A 22953-nucleotide genomic window follows, 5' to 3' on the forward strand; every position below is an offset into this window, starting at 1 on the left:
TGATCTAATCTAGGGCGGTTTGTTGGTTTCTGGCATGGCTATGGGCTGGAACTAGGGTTAGGCGTTGTCTCAGTGTATAATATTAGCGGGATTCCTGATATCTTGATTTTGAGAAGCTCGTGGTCCATCTCGTAGATCTATGACTCGCAACTAGTTAATATGCAGCCCCTATGTTGCATTCCGCTTCAACTACCGTGTTTTAATAAGTCCAATGGATGGTCCAGTGTTTCAAATAGGATTTTACCCTAGTAGCCGTGCAACTGTTGTCTCTCGAGGTGAGCAAGATGCCCGACGTATAACCCTAGAACGTTGTCTGTCGCACCTGGCAGAGAAGGGACTCGTAGTAACGCGTTCTGAACCTAACCCTAGGAACAAACAGATGGTCCGTTAAGGAGTGAAGCACCCTAAAATGAGCCGGCTCATAATAGATACACCACGAAAACAAAAAATATGTACAAATTTAAATGAACCATGTCTTCAAACCCAAAATGATCAGCTAGCTGCCCGCAGATGCGTCTCTGGCGCCGCCCTCCTCCTCGAATCCAGCACCCGCTGATACACCGCCTCCTCCTCGCCCTTGAGCCCATACCCGGACGGATCGCGGCGCATCAAAAAGTCCTGCACGCGTGTCTCGCTGGACCGGAACTGCTCCGTCTCCGAGCGGTGACGTTGCAGCAGCCGTGCGGACCGGGCATTGGCCTCCTGGACTCGGCGTTCGAGACTTGCGTTCGACTGCGAAATCCACGACGCCTGAGCCATGCCACCAAGGAAGGTCAGCAGCAGGAGGAACGTCACAAACGTCCGGTGGGAGACGACCTGCTGCTGGTGCGGGGGGTGATGGCGGGTATAGTACCGCTCCCAGTCCTCCCATGTGCTGTTTGCAAAGATAGTATCGTCTCTGGGGTATGGAGGGCGGCGAGTGCCACCCGGTCCCGGTCCCGGTCCCGGAGCAGCCCCGGAGTAGTCCGGATGCGAGTACCAGCCCGTCCCATCGCGGTCATACGCCGCGCGTTTGACCGGGTCTGACAGAATCTCGTGCGCGGCAATGATCAGCCGGTACCGCCGTAGGCGTACCTCCCGGGGAAGCCCCGCGCAAGCCGGGTGTCCACTGCACGGGCTATCGGGATGGTACAGCTTGACGAGCTCGTAGAACCGCCGCTTCGAGTAGGGCGCCGTGCGGTCCTGGCGGAAGATGTCGTAGGGCGTGAATGACGGCGTGGTCGGCCACCAGGGCGCCCCGTCAGAGGAGCTAGAGGACTCGGGGTTCCTTGCCTCTGTCGCGTACCGGCGGCATCGTCGTGACCATGAGCCGGAGCCAAAGCCGATCAGTTGATGACTCGGTCTAGAACATCCGAGGGAATGCGATCGGAGGCGTGGAGTTTTCGAGCTCAGCGAGCAGAAACAGTTTGTTTTTTTATACATTGCTCTGCCATGGCAGGCTACGGGCTGCCAATCATCGAAGGACGACGTCGTGGGTTCAACGTGCTAATCAGGCGCTCATCAACTTGGGAATGCGGGCATGACGGAGAATGAGCGATAACAACTGCGAATCACGTGATCTAATCTGCTGTCTTTAAGGACAGCTCTTGGGAGTCGGGCACCTTACATGAACTACCCAGTGAGCCGGGGGTCCGTTCGAATTGTACTCTAGAAGGCTTCGCGACCATTACTTCTCTCTACACCCGCAGGACCGCCGCTCTCCGCGTCAGCCAGCACAGAACGACCCAAAGCAGGGATTTACTCTCGTCAATGGACTATTAGTATTGATCTTAACATATACCGAGAACCAGGGACAGACGAAATGATCGACTACGTCACCTCCCTGACCCCGACCCTGGCACCATAGTAGGAGAGACTTCAATGAACGACATGTTCGAGCCCGGCGTTGGTGACTCCCAGCGTGGCGAAGAAGTCGCGAACTGGGCGACGACCGCGGACATGGCTTACATCGGCGAGTCGGGAGTCTCCAGGCATGAGGCAGGGCACGTCCTAGACCTAACCCTCTCGGCGGATCTGGATAATAGCTCCGACCATCACCCGATGATCACGACGATCCCGGGGTGAGGCAGGCCTCCCCCTGAGAGATGTATGTATCACGTAAACCTCGACCGCTTTGCCGCACTCATGAAGACAAACGCGACGACCCTTCCTAGTGTAGACGGCATACGAGACCCGGCGGGATTGAACCAGTATGTGGCTACTACACTAACGGGACTCTTCGAGAAAGCTATCAAAGCGTCTGGCCACTATCCACGACAAGGACAACGTAACGCTCCCTGGTGGACGGAAGAATGTGCGGCAGAACGCCAGCGATGGCTGAACGACGACTCGACTGCAGAAGGACGCAAACGCTTCCAGAACGCAGTACGACAAGCTAAGAGGAAATACAGGTCCAAAGTAATCAACGAGGTGAAAGAGATCTGTACTGCATCGTTGCGTGGCACAAACTCGGGCCACGCCTGAAGACCCCACCACTAGCGGTAGACGGGATTACAGTTGAAGATCCGCTAGAGAAAGCAGAAATTCTCCGGAGGACCCTGCTAGATCGTTTTGACCCAGCTGACGATCTTGGGCACTGGCGCGGCGATGAGAGCCTTCCCTGGACAACTTACGTCACAGGGGAAGAGACGGAATACAACAGCATCCGGGTTGGCAGCACTTCCCCTGGCACTGACCAAATTACCGTCCTACTCCTGAAGGCTTGTTGGCAACACGTTGGGCCCCATATACACGGAATGTACAACACGTGCTTACGACTCGCTAACTTTCCCGCAACCTGGAAGACCACAGAGGTAATTATGCTTCCCAAAGGGGGGGAAGCGCGACAAGTCTTTGTCACACTCATGAAGACCCATTGCCCTACTATTCGTCCTGGGAAAAGGGCTAGAAAGGATCTTAGCGCGCAGAATCGCGCCGACAGCTCCCATATCCAGGGTACTCAATCCGCAACACTTCGGGGCAGTACCGGGGCGGGCCACCATGGACCTGGTAGCTTCCTTGACGCACGACGTAGAGCTGGCCTTTTCACGGAATGAGGAAGCGACCATGGTCACCATGGACGTACTCGGTGCCTTTGACGCCGTCCTCCGTCGCAGACTACTGGAACGCATGGCCAAACAAGGCTGGTCCCGCTCACTATTGCGACTCATCGACAGCTTCTTCACAGAGCGAACGGCCCGTGTCCGCCTCGAAAAATCAGACGACGGATACACACCTGGTGAGATGCGGCATCCCGCAGGGCTCGCCTCTGTCCCCCGTGCTGTTTATACCCTACACTACTGCTCAAGGACACCACGCACCTCTTCAGTTACGCCGATGATACTTGCATTCTCCGTACCGGCCGAACACTGGAGGATAATTGCGAGACGCTCGCCGCCGATATCGACAACATCCTCAGCTGGGGGAACAGGAATAAGGTGGCATTCGCCCCCAGACAAACTGGAGGCCATCCACCTCACCAGGAAACTTCATTTGGAACCCACCGATCCGGATAAACGATCAGATGACCATTAGCCCCATCACGGCAACCCCCGGGCAAGCTCAGCCCGCTCTCCGCTGGCTGGGTGTCTTCTTTGATCGGAAGCTGACATGGAAACGTCACTTCACGGAACGGTCCGCCAAGGCCCGCACCGTGCCCAGACACATTAGAAACCTGGCCCGCACAGCCCGCGGCCCTCCCGCCGCCGCACTTCGGAAGGCCACGATTGCATGCGTCTTACCCAGCATCCTCTACGGAACGGAAGCGTGGTACGCGGGACGCACCAAGCCTGGCAAAGGGCCCAATAGCGGCGAGGTCAGCACCAAGCTGGGCTGGCACGTCGAAACTATCGACAAGACGCTGGCGTTAGCAGCCCTCGGCGTCCTGCCAGTCTACAGAACGACTCCCAGACCGACTCTTTTTCGGGACTCCGGTCTCCCCTCCGCTGCGGTTGCATTAAGAGGAAGCAAAGCTGAGGTTCGCCCTACGACTCCAGGCAGTTGACCATGGGAATCCACTAGTGAAAAGAATCGAGCGGCCTCACTACCAATCGGGGCCCCGAAGAGGAACCTGCCGGGCACCCCGGACAAAAATCCAGACTCTTGGTACTCTCCTCCAGCCAGTTATCAGGCCTTTACTGGTAATGCCCCATTTTACGCCGGGTTGTCTCAAAGACCCAAGAGCTGAACAAGACAAGGAGGCGGCAGCTCTAGCCTTCAAGTCCTGGTGGCGAGCAATACCCACATCCGATGCCGTGATTTTCAGCGACGGCTCGGAACGGACAGAGAACGGGAAACGCTTCGTCGGATACGGATACGCGGTATACGAAGGCACTCGCATGCCTGCCACCAGTTGCGCGTCAATCTGCACAGAAGCCCATGTGTTCGACGCAGAGGCGATCGGCGCCCTATGGGGCCTGAAAAAGGCGATAGAAATAAAGCCAGGCGCCAACAGGCTCTGGCTGTGCATAGACAGCACCTCTGTCATCTGGTGCGCTCAGGGCAGGCCTGCCGTCTCGTCGAACTGGGCATTCGCAGCTCTATGAACTCATGGGCCGATACCGAGTAGCCTTAAAATGGGCTCCCGGACACAACGGCATCGATGGCAACGAGCTTGCGGATAAGCTCGCACAACGAGCCGCCTCCCCAAACGCCCCCGCCCCAGACTCGCAGACCCCAGAGGCCATCTCAACAGCCAGTGGCCTCCGAACAATATGCCGGCGGCTACGACAGAAAACTCCGAATGAATGGTGGAATGGGAGCCTCCCACAGCTCACATTGGTACCGCCAATGGATCCCCAGAGGACCCAGACAGTACGCGATCAGGACACCTCAGGAGCTCCACCTCCCCCGTCCCGTGCTACACCGCTGGCTAGCGATGAGTACGTCACACGGTGACTTCAAGTCGTATCACGTGCGGTTTCGCCACCAAGATGCCCGGCTAACTTGCTCCTGTGGAAGGAGTAAAAGCCCGGAACATCTCGTCCTCTGCCGTCGCGCGCGACGATCCTTCGGCCGATGGCCTAGCCGACCATCGCGCCCCCCAACAACAGGGCAGAAGCTCTGAATTACCTCAAAAGCCTATCCCCTCAGGGTTTTTCGACCCTACTGGAAGTCACCGGCTTCTAGACGGCGATCTGCCAGCGGTAACCACCACGTAAGCTATTTTCGAGTAACACTTCCAAAAACCCTCGCAAACGGCCATACGTCGGGCCGGCAGCGATAGAACGGGCACACTTTAAAGTCTGCATTTGCTAGAGTTGCCTTCTGGAAGGAAGAGGATGGACATTCTTGTAGGTAGCAAGTCTGTACGAGTACATAGTCGACCACTACCTACTAGCTTGGCACGCCACTATGCCCCTCGGGAGGCCCCGGGGCTGCCTCGGGAAACTCGGACCGCCCACCGTGGCACTAATCAATCTAATCAATCTCTCACTCTCCTCGTCGGGTTGAGCCAAGTCAATTGCTACACCATGGCCTCTCCAGACTCGGACCGCCGAGACCGAAGACGGCGCTCGCGGTCTCGAGATCGCTATCGGTCGCGCCGCGACCGACACCGCTACGACGAAGATGACAGTCGGGAGCGCTATCGAAGATCATTCGATGACCGCGACGATGATGACGATGACGACTTCTATTCCCGCCGACGACGGCGAGACCGCTCTGTCAGCGTATCCTCTGAAGAGTATCGAGGAAGGCGGCGGAACCCAGACGATCGACGACGGCACCACCGGGACCGGGATCGGGAACGACGAGGGCGCGATTCCCGCAGCCGCAGCCGCAGCCGCAGTCGTTCGCCGGATCGAACGCGCGGGCACGGCCGTGAACGCGCGCCGCTGCCGTCACAGCGGGACGCATTCCACTCTCACTCCGACTCCAAGGCAGTCCAAAAGAGGAGCAAATCTTCCCGCTCCCCTCCCCGCGAGAAAGAAAAACCCAACTTCGCCAACACCGGCGCCCTCGCCGCGGAAACCAACACGGTGACGATTCCCGGCGGCGGCGCCGCAGGGACGGCAGCCAAAATCGTGCTGAAATACCACGAACCGCCCGAGGCGCGCAAGCCGCCCGCCAGCGACGACTGGCGGCTCTACGTCTTCAAGGGGGACGACCTGCTCGACACCGTGCGGCTCAGCGAGCGCAGCTGCTGGCTGATTGGGCGGGAGAAGCTTGTGGTGGATTTCCCACTGGAGCACCCGAGCTGCTCGAAGCAGCATGCGGCGATCCAGTTTCGGTATGTCGAGACGCGGGATGAGTTTGGGGAGCGGACGGGGAAAGTACGTCCGTATCTGATCGATCTGGAAAGCTCGAATGGGTCGATGGTCAACGATGAGGAGATTCCGCCGGCGAGGTATGTCGAGCTAAGGGATAAGGATGTGCTACGGTTTGGGCGGAGTTCGCGCGAGTATGTAATGATGCTTGCGCGAGATGAGGAAACTTGAATCAACGATAACTACAAATCCTTAATTGATCCGAGGATATATGGTACAAGCACACTCAGCGCTTCATCTCCTCCGCCTTCTGCTTCGCCTGCGATGCCATGTCCCCGGTCTTCTGCCTCGCCTGCCCCGCGACCTCCTCGGCCTCTCGTGCCGCACGGTCGCTCTTGGAACCAACCGTCTGCTTGATCGCCTCGGTTGCTTGTTCTAATCCAACTTTGATCAGTTTCTCGTCCTGATTTAAAGGATCCTGGTATTGAAACGTACCCCCCTTCTCAATACCCTTCACCGCAGCATTCGACACCGTCCGATCGACCTTCTTCAGCGTCTCCTTGGTGGCATCGATGGGACCTTTGCTGTGCCATGGCGACGAGGAGAATGCCCGTGTGCCGATGAGCCGGCGGTTGACCAAAGAGCAAGCGGGGCGGAGGGAGCGGGTGATTGTCGACGACATAGTCATGGTCTTTTTTTAACGATTGGCAATTCCAATCGATTTGAGAGAGGTTTTGTCTTGATGTGATGGTCTCCGCTTCAAGGATAATGGGATAGGCCTTGCTATATATATAGACTCTTCTGTGGATGGATCAATTAATAGAACGGTACTGCTGCTGGACAGCTTGCTTGGTCGAGATGTCACTGGAGTTCCTTGCTGTGTTCTGTTGGACCTTGTTCATGGTATGATATCATGTCACTCTGACGTCGACACTGGATCAAGCTACACAGCCCAAATTTCCAAGCCCATAACTAGATGACGTCGGCAAACTGCTCGGGACAAATTATTAGGGTTTGTGAATGATAATTTCCGAATTAAGAATATTAAGCATTAATTATACAGTTTCTTTGTTGAAAGCAGTGAAAAGAAGACACAGATCAAACGCCGGCATCCGATAAACCTCTTTCAGTAATCACACAAAAATTCACATCTCCGTAAAGGGTATCGTGAGTCTATTTTTTCTTTTCTCGTCTCTGCCGTCCGTTCAAACTCCATACTCCGTTCATGCAATCATCCTCCTGTCTTCCTGGAAGAAACAGGAGAGATCATCAATTTTTAGACCGGATAAGGAGGCTCACTCCCCAGCCCGAGCCGATCCCCATCGTCGACCTGCAGATTCCCCGGCCGTGACGGCGCGCTGCCCGCGCGGGAGCGCGGTCGCGGCCGGGGGAGAGTCTGCCTCGCGACGGGGTCAGGGGGATACGCAGCAACGAACTCATCAGGCTCCGGCATCATCACCCGCCGCCGCCGCGGCGGTGGTAGGGGTGGTGGCATCATCCCTTGAGGAGAAGGCCTGGGCGTTGGCGGTCGTGGCGGTTGCTGCCCGTGCTGAGGATAGTACACAACTGGTGATTCCCCCGGCGACTGCTCATGACGCTGCGTCCAGTCTTCGACTCGCTGGCGAGCTTGGTCAACGTCCATCTCGTGCCCCCACTGCTGGGCGGGATCCAGCCCGCTGCCAGAAGAATTGGCGCGTCGGGGCATGCCGCGTTCAGGTCCTGCGTACCCGTAAGAGGGAGGGTACCTAGGCACGGGGATCGGGACCGGCCGCGAGGTGGCGTGCATTGGCTCCGTGAACGCAGATTCAGCCGACTGTCTCGACGCGTCTCGGGACATGGCCGCCGGCAGCGGCTCCGACGAGTAGCCCGCTGGAGGGGAGGTGCCAGGCAGAATGGCCGACGGATGTCCCGCTGCCGCGCCGTCCTGTCTTGACGGGGGTCTTGGCGACAGCAGGGCTTGTTGCGGGATTCCGAGGAGCCGCCGTCCCGACGTGACCGTGGACGGTCGAGGCGCGGCGTCATACAGCGATTCCGTTCCTTGAACACTTACCGGCATTGTTGTCCCATGGCGCGAGTGGTATCGGGATCCCGGCGCCGACTGCGTATGGCCCGGCCCAGGTGGAGGCCCCAGACCCAGCGCAGGATCGCTGCGGCTTCCCGAGCTCATCTGTTGTACCGGGACCTCTACAGACAACGACGACGGCCCCACGCTGCTGGACTGGCTGCTTCGCGTGCCGAGTGTCCGCTGCTCCTGGGTCAGTTCGATGGGCAGGCTCGACGGCCGCGCCGGGTGTGCTCCGGAAGACGTCGTTGAGCTTGTCCGAGACCGCGTTGGCAACCTCGCTGCAATGGCAGCCCACGTCAGTTGATTCTCCTGGTCCGCCTTTGTTTGCCTCTCTCCTGACGGAGACTTCGCATACGGGGCCAGAATCGTTCGCACGTCTTTGGCACCCCCTTTGGAGCTCTTATAGCCCTTGTCCGACGGAGAGCTGATCGAGCCTTCCCCACGAACCGATGAAACCTCGGTCAGCGCAGAGCTCCGTCGAAACGGATCGAGCTCACGCCACCGTTTGAACGGACCTCTCTTTCCCGACGTCTTCTCGTTCTGCTTCCCCGACGGCGTCTCGGGCGATTGATTGCGGCCCTTGGACTTTTTCTTCTTGTTCTCGACAGGTTGCCATCCAGAGCCGTCGGTCTCGACGTCGTCGTCCTGCGCACCGTTGACCGGAGTCTCCGTAGACTGATTGATCAGCGATGGGTTCGGCGAAGGCCGGTAACTTGCCGTCCCCCTCTGTTCACTATCAGTTGACTCGTCTCGGCTATTCGTCCCCTGACGGTGCATGTGTGGGTCGAAGGGCCGAAGACGCATGTGGTTGCGCTGCTCGATCACAGGGGCCTCCGTCGGCGATTCGATCGGCTGGGTCTTATCTTCATCGTCTTCGGACATGGGCGAACGTGAATGCTCGTTGTCCTCGAACGACGACGACGGGCCAGAAGACGAGCTCCCCGACCGGTCAAAGATGGATCTCCCATACACTTGACTCTCATGCGAGGCGCTGGGCGAGAGCCTGCCAATCTCGGCCTTGATGTTTATGATGGCTTGACGGAGCAGTTTCCGCGCCTCACGCACAACTGCTGGCTGCTTGCCGGTTTTCTTGAAATGAGCCATGATCCGCTGGGCATGCGTTTCATACTCCCGAATGTCATTTGCGAACGACGACGGGCCCGAGTACTGGTCCATTTTGCACCGAGCAGTCTCCCACGACTTGCAGAGCACGTTTGTTGCCACGACCAGCCATGAAGTGTAGTAGCCGGCGTCCTGTGACTGTCCCGTTTCTTTTGATCCTCTGTCCATGATCTTGAGCTCGTCGCGACAGAACCCTTGAACGACACTGTGTATCTTGATCATGTCGACGGTACTCTGGTACACGACCGACGATACCTGGCTCTCTCCCGCAAACGACCCAAATGACTCAACGGCACCATTCTCCGCGGTCAGTTTGGGAGACGAACCGTTGAACGAGACAGTGGACTCGGAGTCTGTCGGGTAGGGATCTGATACTCTCTCGATGAGCCCGTACTGGATCAGAATACCGAGCGTAGTGTCCATGTCGCCGTGCTCTCCAGGGCGGGGACTCGTCGTAATGTCCACTTGAAAGGCGTCCAGTGCGCTTCGACCCCAAGTGATCATGCCGACGGGGACATGATGACCGAAAAAGGCCAGCAAGTTGATCAGGTTTAAGGCAGCAAACTGCTGCCGGTCATGGAGGTCATGCATGATCTCGAGAAACGGCTCGGCCAGTCTCCGGTCGATATGGGAGCTGATGCGATGCTTCTCTAAGGGTTTCCCAGTGGCACTAAGACGGCGGCTGATGGCGTGGATCGCGAGTGGGAGGCCCTGGTAGTACTCGACGATCTCCGTGGCCTTTTTAGTCTGCTCCGCGGAGGGTTTTTTGATACCCAGGTTATGGAAGAGCAGCTGCCGGCCTTCATCGACCTTGAGTTGCCGCACCGTCAGACAGTACGGTTCGAACAGTCGCTGCTTTCGTGCCAGAGTCCGGTCGACGGAGGTGTATATGATCGAGCTCCTCTTACTGAATGGGAGACACCGCTTGAAACTGGTGATCTCTCGGTCATCGTCAAAGCTGAGCCCGTCGAACACCAACAGCCACTCCTCCCGCTTCTCGAACCAGCGACGGACTTGATCCACGAGCACATCTGAGTCGTTCAAGGCAGAGCTGGTAAACTCCTGTCCTTCAGTCAGCGCTGCCGCCTGGGCCACTTCCAGGTAGCACTTTTCCAAGGTTTGCCGCGATTTGGCGTCGATCCAGAAGATTCCACCGGGGAATTCTTTACGATAACGGTGGACATATTCGCGTGCGAGGTGCGACTTCCCGGATCCTGGCACGCCGCAGATGAGCACTGCTGCCACGCGATCAGCGCGTTTCTTCGCTTTGAACACCCGGTCGTGCAGCTCGGTCATTTCCTTTTTCATGCCGACAAAAATCGCGTTGGGATGGAAACCGGCAGGGACCACAAACATGGGCCCGCGGTGAGACGGGAGCGACTCTACGCTGCGCGTGAAGAGAGGGAAAGCTTCGTTCGAACCATTCTGCGGTGGCGCCGGAAGAAGTGGTACTGAGTTACCTACAGACCAAGAGCCATCAGCACTTGAATCGAGAAAAAAAAACAAACCATGGGTGTCAATTGTCTCTCATCTCAAAATTCGTCGCAGCGACCTAAGGATACATTGAGCAAATCAATGGTGGGGTACAGGGAAAATGTTGTCCGTCTCGGGTTCAACAATCTCATATGCCTGAAGTGTGGTGGAAGAGTCAGATTCAGGAAGGAGTCGCTGTGGCATACCCATCCGATCACCACCACGCTCCACTGCAACATCCTCTACGGAATCAGCATCATCAACGGCTGTGTCAGTCAGCAGGACCGTTCTTCACTCAGACGGAGGAGCGAGAATGACTCTTTCCCGCTGGTGACTCACAACCCATGAGTTCCATCACCCTACGGCGACGCTGCATGTCGGCAAGCTCCCTTTCCTCGGCCCATCTGTTTGCGATGGTGGACGGAGCGTCGCGTGAGTATCGCACGATGGCCTCTGCGACGGCCTCAAATCCGGGGGAGTTTTCGTCGTCGAACTTGACCATGCTGCTATGGTCTGCCTCGATGCCTCGACGCTCGGCACCCTCGACATCCGGGGCCGCCGAGGGCTCGTCGACGATGATTTCCCGCGTGCCTTTCAGATCCAGCGGCTTGGTCTCATGGAAAAAGTAAATCCGGAACCGGCTGAACGTATCATTGAACAGGCGGTTGATGTTCAGCAGCATTTCGTTTCGAGTCGCAAGCGCCTGGATCAGTTGCGGAGAGGAGTCCAAGAACCTTTTTGGCAGCACGGCGCTGCAGATCTTCTGCAACAGCAACCCCCATTTTGCGAGGTCGGAGCCGTTGTGTGGCGTCCCCATGAACAGGATGCCGTAGGTTGAGACGTAGATGGATCGCAAATGGCGGATTCTCTCATTCTCGACGCTTCGGCAAAGGACCATGCATTGCTTGACAACAAGGCCGCCAAGCGAGTGGCAGACGAAAATAATGGGTCGTTCGAGGCAGTCGCGCAACTGCGACGAATTAGTCTCTTTCACCTGCATGTTCATCGATCATGAGGTCCCACTTACACTTCTGTTCGCAAACAGATCACTTGCAAGGGTCTCGGCATGTTGAACGATATGGTCTTTGGACGCTCCGTCGGTGAACGCAGTGACATTTGCATTGTACCCGTACGTCAGCACGCGGACGCGGAGGGTCTCGAGAAACTGCGGGAGGAGGTCTGCAGGCCAGAAGACACCATTCTTGCTCGTCCAAGTCTTCTGCGGATGGCCATTCAGCCCGTGAACAAATATAACACTGCGAACTCATCAGCACTGGGCCCAACTAAGGCTCTTGAGAAACGACACAAACATACTCAACAAGAGCAGGCTTCTCCGGAGAGCTATAGATCTCCGTCAAGCCGAACTCCTTCACAGTGGGAGCCATGGCGGTTCAGGGACAGAGATCATCAGTGAGCGAGGAAGGAATGCGAGGTGTGAAGAAGGAAAAAAAGAGAAAGTGCACGCAGAGCGAGAATAAAAGCAGTCGCCGAGAGAAGAGTCTTATAAACTGAGCCATCGTGGGACGGATACTGCCCTGCTGACTACTGGACGTGCCCGGCTGAGCCGCAGTTGAGCTCCCGCATAATAATAAAATAGGCCAAGAGGGGGGGCGTGCATGTAGCGCGGCTGCGGCTGCGCCAGGGCCGCAGGGGTGTGCCCGTCCCCAGATCTGCAGACCATTGGCATTAGTTACCCCATACCTAATGCTGCGTCATAGGCAGATGATCCGTGCCCTGAACCCTGCACTACACCAGGAAGGGCATAGTGTGTGAGATCAGATTTATGATCAACCTCTATCTGTGCAATCCATCATGCACAAGGTGCCTGAGGATGCTTCAGATTATTTGCAACACAACCTTCGGCAGCAAACAGTGACAAGCAAAATGGTGTGCCCATCATGTTCGCACTGACAATGCCATTCATGGCAATTTCGTATTGGGCCATGAACAAGGCTTCTTGTGCCCGGCGCACCATGAACACACGTGATGCGCAGAGAACGACACCGAATGGAACAGGCCAGGAGTCATCAGGGACGGAAGATCAGGGCAGGGTTTTCAGGCGATAAGAAAAAAACATCACGTGCATGCGATTTGATTCGTGGATTCTAGAATGATGGGTGGAATTATCATCATAATAGTTTCAGAGAAGAGTCAGTGCATTCAAAGGCAACGGAATCTTCCAGGGTACCACTGTGTGATGAATGATCCATCTATAGTATAGGCAGCCAGAATCCAAGCACTCCCCATGAGTCACAGAATGTATTACTACATAGTACAATAATGGGCCGCAAGTTGACCCGGTACTCTGTACCAGAGCCCTGGTTCAGCCAAAGCACGGGACCAATGCAAGAACCCCAAACTCCCATCTCAGGAGTTCAACCCTACCGTCCCCGAAACATCGGCTTCCGCTTCTCCGCAAAGGCCTGCAGGGCTTCCAGGCGGTCCTCTGTGTTGATGACTCCCTCATAGGCTGCATTCTCGGCCGCCTCACCCTGGTGGAACTGCCGCACCGCCCGCAGCGCCTGCTTGATGGCGATCGGCCCGCCCTCCGAGATGTCTAGCGCCAACTTGATGCCCTCCTGCAGGACCTTGTTGCGGCCGCCGGGATCCGTCGCCTCTTCTTCCGGCGTCACCTCCACGAGCCGGTTGCAGAGGCCGAGGAAGTATGCCTCCGGCGCGGACACGCGGCGCCCGGTGAGGATCAGATCCAGCGCGCGGCTCTCGCCAATCAGCCGCGGCAGCCGATACGTGCCGCCAGCACCGGGAATGATCGCAAGCCGAGTCTCCGGCAAACCGACAATGCTCGACGACCCGAAGACGCGTAGTCGCGTGCACAGCGCGAGCTCCAGCCCGCCGCCGAGCGCCAGCGAGGAGACCGCAGAGACGGTCGGGATGGGCAGCGCATCCAGCTTAGCGAAGGTGCTCCGCAGCTTACTCAGAAAGGCGGCCGTCCTGCAGACAGCGTAAGTGGAGGCAGCGCAGTCAGCACGCGGACAGTCACACGTACTCATCCTTGGTCATCTCCTTGCGTTCCTTCAGATCTGCGCCCGCGCAGAACGCCTCATTGACATTGCTCCCAATCACCAACGCGCGCGTCGGCCCATTGCCCTCCTCCGCGGCGATTGAGTCGACGTGAAATCGAAGTGCGTTCAGCAGCGACTTGGAGATCGCATTGCGCGCCTCCGGTCGGTTCAGCAGGAGCACGCGGACGTATCCCGACCCGGGGGCCGGAATCTGCTGAATCTTAATCACGCCGGCATCCGCGCTGGTGCCAACAGTGACGCTGGTGCGGATCAACACTCGGCGGCTCGGAATCGAGCCCAATTGCGGTCGTGAGCCGCCGGCGCGTACCGCAGCGGCCACCGGGCCGGAGGAGATCCGGGAGCGCCACATTGCAGGATCTCCAGGGAATATTCGCATGATGTAGCTCGGAGACTTGGTGGAAAGAACCGAGTTGGAGACAGTCTGCTTGGATTTAAGGGTGAAAGATGGACTCAGTTGATTGATCTCCGCTTGTTCGGTACCTATTACATAATCCAAGATAAGGATGCGGGGAAGCGGTCCCATTTGTTTCCGTGTCTGGCCGACGGGAAGCATGAGGCTAGCCTGGTTTGGCTAGTCTGGATAAGCTTAAATCGCCGAAATGCCGATCAGATCAACACCGTGCCTTGCTGCCTGAGGCCGAAAAGTCTCGTCGAACATTCCCGAGACTCGATCAGAAGGAAAACGAGCTCCAAAAACCGCGATTACATATCATACACTGTGGAAAGTTTATATGTACAAAGCCGGTTATCGTAGCATGCAACGAAATTGACTCTATAAAAAGCAGAATCATCAATCCCGGTCCAGCAGATAATCCCAAACCTCCTCATCCGTCGGCCAAGGACCCCAGAAGCCCACTTCCTCGACGATGCTGTAGGCCTCCTCGACATAGGAAGCCTCCGAGTAGACGGGGTCACTCCGTTGTTCGCACGAATGCTCAGACTCCACAGCTGACGGGGCACTCATCGTGCTGGAACCCCAATCGTCCAAGCACTGCTCCGTCGCTGTCCAGTCCGCACTCATAGAGCCCTGCTCTACCCGCTGCACTTCGTCATTCAGCGCGCGGTGATGGCGCCATAGCCCTTCGAGCCCAATGCGAACGGCAATAATGGCGCGCCTCATCTGCCGCTCGCCATTGGCGTATTCGTCGGCCCGTTCTTTCAGCACCTTCGCATGGACTTTCATCCATCGCAGAAGCTTGATGATCCCATCGCAATCTCCAGCAGCACCTAGAGCTCGAATGAACGAGTGAAGAACGGCCGGCTCGGGGATTTGAAGCATCTGCTCCGCAGCAGACTCGGTTAGCCATGATTCATCATCGGCTGCACGGCCTTCTCCTCTTGATGTTGACGGTCGGAACACGGGCTGCGGCAAGACAAGACGATCGAAGTGCTCCTTGAGATGATATAGGCCATCCTTTACCCACTGGTCAAAAGACTGAGGCACCCGCGCCGGTTTGGAGATTTCCAAAGAAGAATTCCGGCTCTGCGCGTCGCGGATCATGTGCCATGCTTCCTCCACCGCGGTTGGGTCTCGAAATCCTGCAATCGTGGCCAGGCAGAAAGCCCTGCACATGATCAGCAACCCGGGCATTCCCGGCTCGACTTCCAGCTCCGCCATCCATCGCTGAACTTCGACAAGCTCGTACCATGCCAGGAATCGCTGCAGGCTCAGCTTCAGACGCCGGTTTTTTGGGTGCATCAGCCTGGGCAGACTCAGAGCTCGCATAAGCACCAGCCATACGGATGCTCGGCGGGGTCTAAGAGTTCTCAGCAGTTGCACTGCATGGCTCAAAGCGCGCGGGTGAGGAACTTCACCGGCGAATGTTGGGAGGTGTGGGCAGTCAAACAGCGTTGTCCGCGGACGCTGGAGATGGGGATTGGGCAATGCGATGGGGTAGAGATCGGCCAGGGGGACTCGGTATCCACCATCGTTTAGGGTATCAAACGTCGCAAAGGAGCATAGAAATTTGATGAAAGCACGGAATAGCTGCGGGCTGATGGTTGTATTGATGATGTACATGGCCACTGCATCGTACCTGTCCGGCCACAGCGTACATAATGCCTTGACCTGATGCTCTCCGAGCATGCTTGGCGACAGGTACCGAAGGCCTGACTGGAATTGCGTGCAGTGGCTCAGCAGCAACGCAACGAACTTCTGACTCCGCCGTATTCCTTGCCTGTCCATTTCTTCCAGCAAGTCTTCCAGAGAGGGCGGGTCGGAGCGGACGTAGATTACGTCGCGTGCCGAGGCAGGTTCTGGAAAGACCTCGGGCCCGTCGCCAGGAAGGGACCGCGCTTTGTTGTCAAAATCCCTAACCACAGCAACCCGTCGAAATATTAACTTCTCCGCCAAAGCCTCGTACACGGCATGCGACGGCGGATTGCCCGCATCTTGATAGGAAAGGAAGCAAGCCCAAGCCTCTCGTAACGTACGGGTTGCGCGAATCCGCGCTGCCCAAGTCGCCGGTTCGTTTGGATTCTCTTCAGGTGGATTTTCTTCGCCTTCTAATAAACTCGGCAGCGCTGCCAGGCTTCGCGTCTGGATTGTCGGACTACCGTCGGTGTCCCACCCGGCCAACACGGCCGCTGTCTTGTCCCATACGGTGTATGAGTACCCTGCTTCTCTCATCTGTGCCAAGACCTGCATGGCACGACTCTTCATACCCTCATTCCCCCGATCCGCATCAATTCCTAGCTTATTCTCTTTCCACGGAGGCCACGACGGGGCTTTGTAGCTCGCAAACTCTTTCTCCGCATTGGTTTTCTTGTGCGCAAGCTGAACGGCAACCACAGCCTGATAGCCACGACGACTCACCGGGAGCACCGGTTTGTGGTTTGCCATCACCTTGAGGAGTTCAAACTGCGCCCGTTGCTGAATCGAAGCGGACACAAAAGGACTATACTTTGACGGAATGGCCAGCGCCTGCAGACACGAGTTGAAGAGCTCCGCTCGTAGTGACTCAAGGCTGCCATTGTCGTCCTTTCTGCGTCGCTCTGGTGAAAGCACTTGCGTGAGGAATATTGAGAACGCTTTCGCGATCGTTAATTGGGCTGCGGGCCACAGCTCACGGGCATGATGGAGCAACAGCTCGACGAGGAACATTGCTCGATCGCCTCTAATCGGATTCGGCATCGGTGACGATGGTGCTGTGGGCTCATAGTCGGCCAAATTTGTGTTCAAAAGCGTATCCACAGGCGGGAGAGGCTGTTGAGTGAGAATAGATGTCGAATATACAAGCAGGAGTCGGAATGCCTTCACATCAAGGTGCTCTCGGCGCAGGAGAATAGTCGTTATGAAAAAGGGAATTCTCTTCGATATATTCTCATTACGAGCCGCGTGATAATGATGCAGGATGACAAGCCGCAGAGCCGCTTGGTAGGTCTTTTCAGCTTTGAGGATCCATGCCCATGACACGACATCCTCCACGCGGTACCCAGATGAGGAAAGGTACTCCAAGGCCGGCGCATCAAAGACATCTTGTATCATGGCTTCCAGTCTGGCATGATAGCGCGAGTCTTGGTGCTCCGATAGACGATAGCTCGACACATACGGGTCCAATCTGGCAATGTAGGCAGCCAAAATGATTTGGGCAGAAAGTCGTCGCTGAAATGGTTTCTTTTGTTTTGGCGGTCGGTATCCGGTCGATGGATACTGTTTGCGAAGCATCGCTAAAACGGTCTGTGACGGCGCCATTTCTTTTCCGAGCTTAGTGTTTGTGGTGTCCCGCGAATTGATCGCCATGTACGCTAGGTAGTCAGAGAATCTCTTTTGCCGGAGGGATGCGGGCTTCTCTGACGATCGCTGGGCAGGCGCCCAGTCGTAGGTGTCCTCCCAGGCTTCTGCTCCATGTTGTCCGTTCAGGCGCTCGCGCTCACACGAGGCAGCGCTAGTCAATATGAACCTCGATCGCCCCTGGGGTACTCGCCGTTGGCCAAGGTAATTGCGCGAATCCTTTGCAGCCAATGAGTCCTGTAAGTATCAGCAGAAAGTTTCTGATTGAAAATGGGGCAACAAACCAGGCGTCGACAGCCGGTGAGCGATTGCGGGCTCAGGAATGCCCGTACCCTCGAGTGGCACGTGGCATTATGGAAGACCGATGACATCCATGGAATTCCTACCCCGGAAGCTGCTGAAAAACGTAGTCAGGCGCAGATGCAGATTTGAGAGGTTGGATCGGCTTCCGCGAAAAAGGAGAATTACCATCGTGTAATCTCGTTACCAGATGGGTAGCGTTTTGACCAATCAAACTCATCATGTCCTCCCATAAGAGGAAATGTCGTTACAAGTGTATCACGTGGCTTGGCGCCAGGATTTTCAGGCTAAACCGTTTTTGTCATCCCGCTGTGAGAAATCAAACCCCTTTGCTGCGACCCAGCAAGATCTCAAGGGGTTGTCTTTGCGAAATTTGACTGTGTTCTGCTGTTCCGATCCTGCTAAAGCCCGAAGGCCGCGTCCTTATTTTTGCGCCCGTGTCAGAGGTGTCGCGGGGCTCAAGTCCGTTCAAGGGCGCCGAGCCCAGCAGCGTCTATGCGAATCCCCGTCCTCCAAGACCGCGCCGGCTTCGCTTGCTACGAGTAGTCCCGCGTCGCCGACTCTGCGGATCGGACCGCGTTTTCCGGCCACCGTCGTCGTCAAACCCGCACATCCTTGACGATCACGTTGGACCGCGGCGATCGCATTGTTCCCGCGACGATTCCACTGAATTGAGGCGTCAGCGAAGTTTGTAGACAGCGGGAATCCGAGCTTTCAGCGGGTCCGGAAGTGTCCGGTGCCGTGAAATGGCCAGTAACGAGGGAGGAACCGCGGTCGCCATGCCCAGCGCGAACGGGGAGCCTCACGCGTCCTCCGGCGATCAGTCGGCTCCGTTGACGCCCGCGAAGCGAAAGCGTGCATCGTCGACAGATGCTCCACAGACTAACCATGTTTCGGACGCAGCGGGTGGGCAAGAGAAAGATGAACTAGGCCAAGCTCTGCGGTATATACTTCAGATCCTGGCAAGGTGAGTCGCTTTTGGTTCTCTTTGACAGAACCCGTGCTGATATGTTGCGGCAGGGACGACGAGGATCTGCACCTGTTTACCACTCCCCTTGCCTCATCTCCGCCTGCGAAACCCCGTAACAAGCGAGCCAAGCTGGCAGATGGCGAGAAGCCGACCACCATCGAAACGTCGGTAGCTTCCGGTCGTTATACGTCTCTTGCCGAATTCCGGGACGACGTGGAAAGAGCGGCGACGACTGTCCTAGAACAGCGACAGTCGGCCGGTCAAATGGGACAACAGAGCGGGATCGCCGACCGCATTGTCGCGTTCAAGAAGCGTGTGGAGGATCTTATCCTGCGAGCGTCTACTCAGATCTCGTCCAAGGTCAAGTCAGAGACCGGGGAGGAGACCGGGGTGTTTAGCAATGCCGCTTCTCTCGCAACTGGCCGTGAGGACAAGCGCGTCCTGACCCTGTTTGGCAATCCGTCAAATCCGAGGCAGCTCTTTTCAAGCTTACAAAAGTCCACCAAAGTGCTGACCTCAGATGGGCATCAGCAAGAACCAGAGTTTCCCGAAGATAAGCTGCCCAACGGGATCACTGCAGTCAAGTCGGTCCCGTACAATCTTGAGATGGATGAACGGCCCATCAGAACCTTTGGCGAAGTGTTTACTCCTCGTCCGAACCTTCCCCAACTGGAGCCCCCGCGGCGTGCCGAGTCCTGGGCGAGAGACGTTTCAGCGATGTGGATCGATGCATTCGACGCTGCCACAAATCTCAAAGCGGTGCTGGGTGAAAGGCACAACTACACGTTCACGCCGGTTCCTACGGTTCAGTGGCTGCAATACGGGGGTGCGGCTTTGACACCGGGGCACTGGAGTCAGCGAGAGAAACGTGTGGCTGCAGATGCTGGGAATGCTAGTGAGCGGTCGCGTCGACAGAGCGATTACTACAACGCAGAAGATGACCTGGCATTGATCCAGAGTGCGTACTCGTCATTTGCACCATCGTACGATAGCTCGAATGCTACCATTCCAGTAAGCGACAAGAACATGGCATGGTGGCGAAGAAAAGGAGCAAGACGGTTCAACCTTATCCTATCCCTTCATCAAGGAGCCTCTGCAGAGAAAGAGGAGGAGGCACAGCTTGAGTCATTAGACGAGAGCACTTTGGAAGAGACGGTTAAGTCGTTCAATCCGGACGACTTTGCCGAGAGTACCCCAACCGGTGACGCCGAGAAGGAGCACGAATCCATCGATCCACAGTCCAAAGAGGTGGACGAGATGCTGCGCGACATCACGGAGCTCTTGGAGACGCTCAACTCATACCGGCAAGCACGCATTCTCAATGCGCTGCCAAGCGCCAAGTCCAGCGCGGACGTGGACAGCCTCGACACGCCATCCGCAGCCGAGCGTGCCGTCTACGAGACTCTCCGGTCGAGCCTAGCGGCCATCATCTCCACCCTGCCACCATACGCCGTCGCGAAACTGAATGGAGACCAGTTGGCCGACCTAAACATCAGCAAGAAGATCTTGATGGAAACGCCTGCGTACAACGGCACGATGGAGGACGACGACTGGACGAATCTGCAAAAGCGCCTGGCGGCCGTCACGCCCCGGGCGGGGGCCTATCAGCCATCGCCAGCGTACAATCCACGCGTCATGTACCCGTCCAACTCGCGAGGGGCGCCGCAACCACCGCCGCCTAATACTCCTGGCGCGCAGGGCTACTTCGCTGGCCGGCATCACCCATCCACTCCCGCGGCGACACCGTACACGCCGGGAACACCGGGCGCCGTTCCACAGCCAAACTATGCAGCCGGTGCCCGCCCCCAGGCGACCGCATCCCCACGGCCGGGCCACGTCCCTGCACCGGCTGCGTACGCGCCGAATGCGCCGTACACCCCGCGCCCGCCATCGAATGGATTTCCGGCGCCGCCTTACGGCGGTGCGCAGAAGGGTCCTGCCGGGCCAATGCCGGGATCGCCGCAGGTGTACGCCCCGCGTCAGGGACAGTCGCAGCCACAGTCGGGGTATCAACCAGGCAGGGTGATGTAAGGTATCATCATCAAACTTGGTGATTGACGGAGAGTCTCATCTTACGAGATCAAAGCTCCTCCATGGATCAGAAGCGCGGTGCGCGTGCTACGTCTACGTTGGCCATCACAATGATCAGAAACAGGTGATAGCCACGATGAGTTCCAGCGAGCCAGACTGCTGCCGCTGCCAGACGCCACACCTCCTGCATCATGGGCAAGGCGCAGGCTGAACAGCAGACACCAACACCGGGAGCATCTCGCTTCTCTTTCTTCGCTTTCCTTCCCTCTATTCTTAACCGACGGCATGAGTCAGACGATGTATTAGTAGTAGATGTTTTCTATCCGTTAAAAAAAGCCTAGGAAAGAGGCGTTGGAGTCAGTGATGATGAATCGAAGCGGTCTTTTTGACTTGGCTTTTTTCTTGATGATCAAGGGATTTGATTGATTGATGATGTTCTGGTTCGGTTCAGATAGAAGAAGCGGTTGAGTCGATTGATATTTTTTTTTTTTTGGGCTTCATCAGCCCTCTGTTTGATCAATGCCATCAGATGGTTGAACTTGAGAATGTGGAGGAATACAATACATCATTTCTATGACTGAACGCAGTCATTCTACTGTACATGGTATCATCCATAATCACAGTCATCGTCATCATCGTCATTAACCCCTCCACCCAGGGTATCCCTTCGAAAGCACGTTACCACGAAAGCCTAAACGCTAGATGGTACCTAATACGCCAGCAACGGCAACAGAAAACCCGCCACCAAAACGCCAACAACAAAGCACACAAGCCCGCTTCCGGACACGGCAGCGCCGCTACCGTTCGAATTCAGCACAACAAGATCCGCCTCGTGGTCCAGGAACCGCGCCTCTTCTCTCGGGATGATGGGTGCGTGATCACGCAGCCAGGCGCGGTATGCGTGGATCTGACCGGCGGTGGCCTTGGGGAGGGATTGACGAACTTGAGCGTACTTGAGGAGGGCATCATCTGTATCAAACCACCAATTAACACTTTCAACCCAATGAAGATGAGAGAGAGAGAAAAAGGAAAACCGAGAGGGGAACGCACTATACTGCGCCACCTTAAACGTCAACCTCTCCATTAGTGCCGTCCGTCTTGCATGCAGCTCCGAGTACGGTCCAAACTCGAGATCCGACCGGCGCGACGCCGCCGCGGGCTTTTGACGCTGGTCCGCGGCGGCGGCAACCCGCTGCTCCGTGTCCTGCCGGTCCAGCATTTCTAGCTCTTCCTCCATCTGCGCGATCTCGTCCTGCAGGTGGAGCAGCACGCGGTGGTTGATGGCCTCGAACCGCCGGTACAGCGGCGGCAGGCGGTGCGACTGCGGCGCAGAAGAGTCGAGCTTGTACGCGAGGTGTGCGTATCCGGCGATCGGCGGCGGGGCGGGCCGTGCCGTTGACCGATTGTGTCTGGGTGGAGGCGGAGGCATTGTGTCTTCATCGTCGTCGTCGTCGTCGTCCAGTGGTCGTCGCGGAGGAACGTGTGCGTGGTGGGGTGGGAGGTAATAGAAGGCTTCGGGGTGATGATGCAAAGGCGGCGGCGATGATGTTCGGCCCTTGGACTTACTTGCAGCAAGCGGGCGGCGGTCCAGCGGAGATGGAGGCTCCAGGCCCGAGGATGCGGATTCCCGCCGCGAGGTTACGGAGAAGACATGCTCGGGACTGCTGGCTCGCGCTGACGACTCGGAAGGGTACGACGGTTGCCGGATCCTTGCACCGGTGTTCGCGGTCTTGGGGCGCGGTGTCTGCTGCTTCTCCTCCGCTCCTTCCGACGAGCTTTCGTCGTGGCTGTTGTCCTCGAGAAAGTCGAACACATTCGGCCTCGTGGTCGTAGACGAGGATTCTGTGGCCGATTCCTTGGGCACCGCGTCCTCGACCCGACTTCCAACCTGCTCCTGCCGGCTACTATCTTTGGCGGCCGAGGACGCAGCGCGCTGCGGCCCTGTTGTCTTTTTCGATGAAGCCGCAGACGGCTTTTTTCGGCGACCTCCCAAGCCTGATGCCATAGTACATGTATGAGAAGTTCCCAAT

At 57.0% G+C, this 22953-nt stretch overlaps 10 protein-coding genes across 10 annotated transcripts; 5 read left to right on the forward strand and 5 right to left on the reverse strand.

Moving 5' to 3' along the window:
* Positions 1 to 492: 492 nt before the first annotated feature.
* Positions 493 to 1422, reverse strand: VTN31DRAFT_5463 (uncharacterized protein; the record flags this gene model as incomplete). Its single annotated transcript, XM_069405965.1, has 1 exon — positions 493 to 1422. One exon carries the CDS (start codon positions 1420 to 1422, stop codon positions 493 to 495), a length of 930 nt encoding a protein of 309 aa, XP_069259620.1.
* A 447-nt stretch (positions 1423 to 1869) lies between these two features.
* Positions 1870 to 2463, forward strand: VTN31DRAFT_5464 (uncharacterized protein; the record flags this gene model as incomplete). The annotated part of the gene is made up of 2 exons (XM_069405966.1): positions 1870 to 2060; positions 2154 to 2463. 2 exons carry the CDS (start codon positions 1870 to 1872, stop codon positions 2461 to 2463), a joined length of 501 nt encoding a protein of 166 aa, XP_069259621.1.
* A 1039-nt stretch (positions 2464 to 3502) lies between these two features.
* On the forward strand, positions 3503 to 3982 carry VTN31DRAFT_5465 (uncharacterized protein; the record flags this gene model as incomplete). Its single annotated transcript, XM_069405967.1, has 1 exon — positions 3503 to 3982. One exon carries the CDS (start codon positions 3503 to 3505, stop codon positions 3980 to 3982), a length of 480 nt encoding a protein of 159 aa, XP_069259622.1.
* A 597-nt stretch (positions 3983 to 4579) lies between these two features.
* Positions 4580 to 5044, forward strand: VTN31DRAFT_5466 (uncharacterized protein; the record flags this gene model as incomplete). Its single annotated transcript, XM_069405968.1, has 1 exon — positions 4580 to 5044. One exon carries the CDS (start codon positions 4580 to 4582, stop codon positions 5042 to 5044), a length of 465 nt encoding a protein of 154 aa, XP_069259623.1.
* Positions 5045 to 5450: 406 nt separating this feature from the next.
* Positions 5451 to 6416, forward strand: VTN31DRAFT_5467 (uncharacterized protein; the record flags this gene model as incomplete). Its single annotated transcript, XM_069405969.1, has 1 exon — positions 5451 to 6416. One exon carries the CDS (start codon positions 5451 to 5453, stop codon positions 6414 to 6416), a length of 966 nt encoding a protein of 321 aa, XP_069259624.1.
* Positions 6417 to 7461: 1045 nt separating this feature from the next.
* On the reverse strand, positions 7462 to 12230 carry VTN31DRAFT_5468 (uncharacterized protein; the record flags this gene model as incomplete). The annotated part of the gene is made up of 5 exons (XM_069405970.1): positions 7462 to 10832; positions 11052 to 11111; positions 11185 to 11815; positions 11873 to 12101; positions 12160 to 12230. 5 exons carry the CDS (start codon positions 12228 to 12230, stop codon positions 7462 to 7464), a joined length of 4362 nt encoding a protein of 1453 aa, XP_069259625.1.
* A 996-nt stretch (positions 12231 to 13226) lies between these two features.
* On the reverse strand, positions 13227 to 14265 carry VTN31DRAFT_5469 (uncharacterized protein; the record flags this gene model as incomplete). The annotated part of the gene is made up of 2 exons (XM_069405971.1): positions 13227 to 13797; positions 13853 to 14265. 2 exons carry the CDS (start codon positions 14263 to 14265, stop codon positions 13227 to 13229), a joined length of 984 nt encoding a protein of 327 aa, XP_069259626.1.
* A 414-nt stretch (positions 14266 to 14679) lies between these two features.
* On the reverse strand, positions 14680 to 17993 carry VTN31DRAFT_5470 (uncharacterized protein; the record flags this gene model as incomplete). The annotated part of the gene is made up of 2 exons (XM_069405973.1): positions 14680 to 17859; positions 17907 to 17993. The coding sequence occupies 2 exons, from the start codon at positions 17991 to 17993 to the stop codon at positions 14680 to 14682; spliced, it is 3267 nt and encodes a 1088-aa protein (XP_069259627.1).
* Positions 17994 to 18668: 675 nt separating this feature from the next.
* Positions 18669 to 20923, forward strand: VTN31DRAFT_5471 (uncharacterized protein; the record flags this gene model as incomplete). The annotated part of the gene is made up of 2 exons (XM_069405974.1): positions 18669 to 18889; positions 18943 to 20923. 2 exons carry the CDS (start codon positions 18669 to 18671, stop codon positions 20921 to 20923), a joined length of 2202 nt encoding a protein of 733 aa, XP_069259628.1.
* A 709-nt stretch (positions 20924 to 21632) lies between these two features.
* VTN31DRAFT_5472 (uncharacterized protein) lies at positions 21633 to 22928 on the reverse strand (the record flags this gene model as incomplete). Its single annotated transcript, XM_069405975.1, has 1 exon — positions 21633 to 22928. The coding sequence occupies one exon, from the start codon at positions 22926 to 22928 to the stop codon at positions 21633 to 21635; it is 1296 nt and encodes a 431-aa protein (XP_069259629.1).
* Between the last annotated feature and the right edge of the window lie 25 nt (positions 22929 to 22953).

This window comes from Thermomyces dupontii (assembly GCF_041956625.1).
Source record: "Thermomyces dupontii strain NRRL 2155 unplaced genomic scaffold VTN31scaffold_5, whole genome shotgun sequence".
NCBI lineage: Eukaryota > Fungi > Ascomycota > Eurotiomycetes > Eurotiales > Trichocomaceae > Thermomyces > Thermomyces dupontii.